Raw genomic sequence first — 4,786 nt, 5'->3', positions numbered from 1 at the left:
TACTGCTATAAATGAAATGAACAGATTGCCCTTTTTCTATCATATACAGATTTCATATATATATAGGTTCCAAGTAAAATAATCATCCTAAATAAGACCTTTCCTATAATACAATTTACTTACAACCATAACAAATTAATTAATTTTAATAAAAACGTAAATGTTATGCCAATCATTTTCGTTCTTAATTAGTCGCAGCAACAATCTCGTAGAGCCTGAGAAATATTTCTATTACATGTGATATAAACTGTCGTGAACACTGGTGTAAAAATTAAATCTCGGTCTTATATTTATGCTAAATTTATAGTATACAGCGACGTAGGTAACAATACAATCAAGTTCGATCCATTGGACGTTCCCAATTTTGTCCCTATATTGGTTATATTAGACATTTTCTATGTAAATGAACACATCTGAACAAAGACGAAATCAACAGTGTAAATATAGGATTTCTGAGTACACAGTACTCAAAATATCGTGCACAGTGTCACATAAGGAATTTAGTAGTTGTTCATGTATACGTAACGTACGCTTTTTAATAATAATAGGTTTGTTCCGTTAGAAAATTTCCTTCCTTTTGGAACAAACAGAAAATGTAAAAATATATGATAACACGTATCAAATTTCTCCAAGATACGTGGAGACGATACATAACTCTGGTGGGTATTTCGTACTTTTCTGTTCATTTGACTCGTTTCTGTTGTCTTTGGCGGTATATATCGTTTGCAGGAGGCGGTGGTAAATCTTCTTCTTCGCTGTCATCGCCTCCTAAGCGCGTTCTTCGACGTTTGGATCCAATACTAACTCCATCGTTACTTTCATCGACAATCCAGTGCACAGACTTCGCTAGATCGAACAACTTTGTGTCGCATCCATTATCTGCTATCGGCAATGGAGCTGTAAATAAAATATTATTTTGCTACAGAACTTGATGTTATTTATGTTTGTTAGTTCTGTTTATTCTATTAAGGTTAAAAATAATTTCAACACAATTCACAACCTTACCATGGTCTGGTAACTGAATGCGATTGAAAACATCCATGAGCAAATCAACAGCCACAAACGGTCCTCTGAAACATCCAGGTGGCGGAAGCATAGTACAAAGTTGGGCTGCAGCTGGCGGTAACGGAAAGGAACCACCTAAAATAAAAAGACAACAAATTTATATAATTTATTATAAATAATGGAATATATATGTTAATAGAGAAACTTACCAGGTACCGGATGCTCTCCAGGTAATGGATTTACTTTCGGTTTATAAGGAATCATTTGTGATAAATCAGGTCTTGGTAATGAGGCTATAGCTTCCTCTGGATCCGGTATTCGCGGTAATGCACCAGCTGTATTTCTTCCAACATTGGATACTTCCATATATCCAATAGACCGTAACTCCATAGGAGTACATGGGTATAGATCCAAAAACTTATATCTATCTACTAATTGTGCAGTCTCCTTACCTTCAAATTCTTTGATCTAGAAGAAAGCAATATTCAGAAAATTATATGAATTACAAAAACGTATTAGATAGAAATTGAAAGCTTCATCAGTGTTAAAATACCTTTTCTAACACAGCGCTACGACGTTTCTCAACTTTAACAATACTAGCCAGATCTCCGATATTGGATTCAAATTCCAAAAATCGATTCCATATATCGCTAAAAATAATGTTAGGTACAAGATAAATATTATGTAATATCATACATAAGAATAATTAATGCATTTTTAACAATGTTATAAACAAACAAACATATTTATTACATACACTGATTTTTCAGGTTCTAAACTACCAGAAGATAAAACTCTTTCAAACAAAACTCTTGTATTATTATCCTCTGCAATATTAAAATTTAATTAATAAGATATGTAAAATTGTTTTTAAAAAACAAGTTTATCTTACCATTCAAGTGCGATAAATAATCGATGTAACAAAGTATATAGTCAGGATTATCTCCGAATTTTTTTAACCCTAGTTCGAATATTCGAAAAGCAATATTTTTGTCCTTGGTACAATAATATTCCATTAACGCGGCAGCAACATATACGTGATGCTTACACCTTGGATCTTCTCGAGCTCTTTTAAATACCGTTCTAGCAGATTTTATACCTTCTGCGCGTCTCGCAAATTTCATATATTGTACATACGCCTATGAAGAAATAATCAATTTAACAGTGCTACAAGCCACAAACGAAATATGTTATGTTAACAAAAAAAAAAGAAAAAAACACTAACTAATGTAGGATCAATATCAGGTATGTCAAGGAACTTTTGATATATTTGATGCACTTTTTCGTATTTTACTCTTCCTTCTTCAAAATCTGCATGTGCAAAATACAATAACATATTTTTTGACAACAATGTACTTGTTGCTCTTTCGAACATTGTCGCAGCTTCATCGCTCAAATTTTTTGCAGCATTTACATCTCCTTTTTCCGTCAATATCTTTGAACTAAGTTCTAAAAAATGTGCAGCTTGATGCCACACTGCAGGATGATGACCCAAACACAATAAACATTGTTCTATAGCAAACATTACTCTGCGAGCAACTAAGGAAGTATCTTCTGTTCTTAATGGATTACTACGTTCCCATGCAATATATTTCTTCCACAGTTCAACCTAATATAGCAGTATTATTTTACTTTAATTGATCAAACATTTACATCATATCATTTACAAAGCAGTTTGAAAAGTACCTGTTTAACTTCTTCTGGGTGACCAGTTGGAGGTACACTAGGAGCACTTCTATTCAATCCTCTTGTTACTGCCTCTAACTCTTTGGCAACTCTTCTTGCATTCATGTAATCCCTAGAACGCTCAATAGCCATCTTTTCTGCAATTATTGGATTAATATTTTGTTCAAATGCCATATAATCTTTCCATAGTTGTTCCATATTTATCATAGGATTGACAACACCACGTTGATACACCTGTAATTAATAAAATCAACATATTGATTAAGACAACTAAAATGCATTAATGTATGGTTAAACAGCAACACACAATTGATTACCTTCCGGACTGCGCTAATCTTCTGATTCTCAGCATATGAACCAACAGCTTCAACACTTTTCAGAAAAGTAACATAATCATTCCATATACTATAAGAATGTATGTCCATACCAATTTTATCCAATGCAAAATCATATGCTTGTGCCATTTTTTCCCTATGAATATATTACATAATGAACCTAAGTGCAATTATTCTATTAAAATCCTAACTGAAAACAATAAATACTTACTTATACGTTGCAAGACTGGCTTTAGTTTCTTTGACATAAGAAAGGTAAAGTTTCCACAACTCAATATTTAAGATTTTCATGAGGCACCTTTGGAAAAGCTGTCAGAGAAAACAAGTATTTTAGAGGCATTATAAGCAAACAGTGGAATATCCGTGTGAAGTCCATTCAAGTGTGGTTACAAAGAACATATCTACCACCTTACTTACCCTTAAAGGCAAGTCTTTTTTATACACATATTTAAACATTATCAATAATACCAATAAGAATCACATCAAAATATCAGGAAGTAAAAATTCAATAATTTATTAAGCAAATCTTTAATACAATCACTACTACAATATTGTTTGTACGAAATGGGAGAAATAATAATGCACCAGTGCATCAATTGAGAATGGTTTATTGCATAAACATATGTTTTCATTGTAAATAATTAGGGAAAAATTTTCCAGATATGAGATTATAAAGGTAACATAATGAAACCCCATTAAGTAAAAAGTTTATTTATTTTTTGCAAGTGGGGTTGATAGCACAATTGACCTATGTGGGATCTAGAAATGAATGATCCCAAAACATGAAGAAAAAATTTAGACACTTTGAAGCAACACAAGGTGACAAAAAACAGAATTATTTACTTATGCTTCTCCATTAATACATATATATATGTACAGATTTTACAAAATTAAAATTTTCTTATATTTAATACTTCATCACCTTATGCTACCTCTATGAAATTTTCACAATACTTGAGAATGTTCCTCAAATATCGTTTAGGGGAAAGGAAAATGATGTAATTCTCAAAGCATATTTATAAAATAATTTCTGGTAGTATCAATTGTCTCAAAGTTAATTATAGTGTTGAGACACATACGTGCACCATCAAAATCTTTCCTATATGCAAAGAGGTAAATATACTTTACATAAATATAATTTAAACATTTTAATGCTGAATATTTATTTATAATTCTTTTATTTCATATTATATTCAATAAGATTTCTACACTTTATGTAGCATGAGTTTTATTTTATTTCAAATAACATAATCCAAGCACACTAAAAAATGTATTGCAGGAAGGAATACAAGGCTGTTATATTCAGGAAGTTGCCTTCGCAAGTTGATTTCTACTAATATCACATTTATATTAATTTTTACATCAAACACACTATATTTATCACACTAAAAATATATATTATTCAACAAAGAAAACAACCTCCCAAATATACCAACAGATCAATCATTAATTAATGAAATATTTGTGTATGGTGAAATATTGCTTTTATTCACCTCATATAATATGCAAAGTGCTTAGAATCACATTGTATGATAAATATTTGATCGCAATGCATTAATAATATCCTGCTGTTATTAAAGGTAAACCTATTACACTAAATAGCTAAAATAGAATTTTTTAAACATCAATGATCAGTTAAAAATCTTTCCATCTTATATTATGGTTATTCAATTTATAACCCTTCTTGATTAACTGATAAACATGCAAGTAACTGTGAATTTGTATTAAACAAAAAATCCACCCAACAGTTTTATTCTATA

General features: G+C 30.9%; 1 protein-coding gene across 1 annotated transcript in view; it reads right to left on the bottom strand.

Moving 5' to 3' along the window:
• Window positions 1–662: 662 nt before the first annotated feature.
• Window positions 663–4,786, bottom strand: part of LOC108570368 (protein suppressor of forked) — a 4,858-nt gene continuing 734 nt past the window's right edge. The window contains exons 4-13 of the mRNA XM_017932221.1: window positions 3,238–3,335; window positions 3,009–3,162; window positions 2,692–2,925; window positions 2,231–2,614; window positions 1,898–2,144; window positions 1,763–1,832; window positions 1,559–1,655; window positions 1,215–1,473; window positions 1,006–1,140; window positions 663–897 (exon numbers count right to left, since the gene is read on the bottom strand). Of these exons, the coding sequence (XP_017787710.1) occupies window positions 683–897; window positions 1,006–1,140; window positions 1,215–1,473; window positions 1,559–1,655; window positions 1,763–1,832; window positions 1,898–2,144; window positions 2,231–2,614; window positions 2,692–2,925; window positions 3,009–3,162; window positions 3,238–3,335 (1,893 nt within the window). The 3' untranslated portion in view covers window positions 663–682. The remainder of the gene's footprint in view (window positions 898–1,005; window positions 1,141–1,214; window positions 1,474–1,558; window positions 1,656–1,762; window positions 1,833–1,897; window positions 2,145–2,230; window positions 2,615–2,691; window positions 2,926–3,008; window positions 3,163–3,237; window positions 3,336–4,786) is intronic.

This window comes from Habropoda laboriosa, unplaced genomic scaffold (assembly GCF_001263275.1).
Source record: "Habropoda laboriosa isolate 0110345459 unplaced genomic scaffold, ASM126327v1 scaffold70, whole genome shotgun sequence".
Lineage (NCBI taxonomy): Eukaryota > Metazoa > Arthropoda > Insecta > Hymenoptera > Apidae > Habropoda > Habropoda laboriosa.
This window is presented reverse-complemented; position numbering and strand designations above follow the sequence as displayed.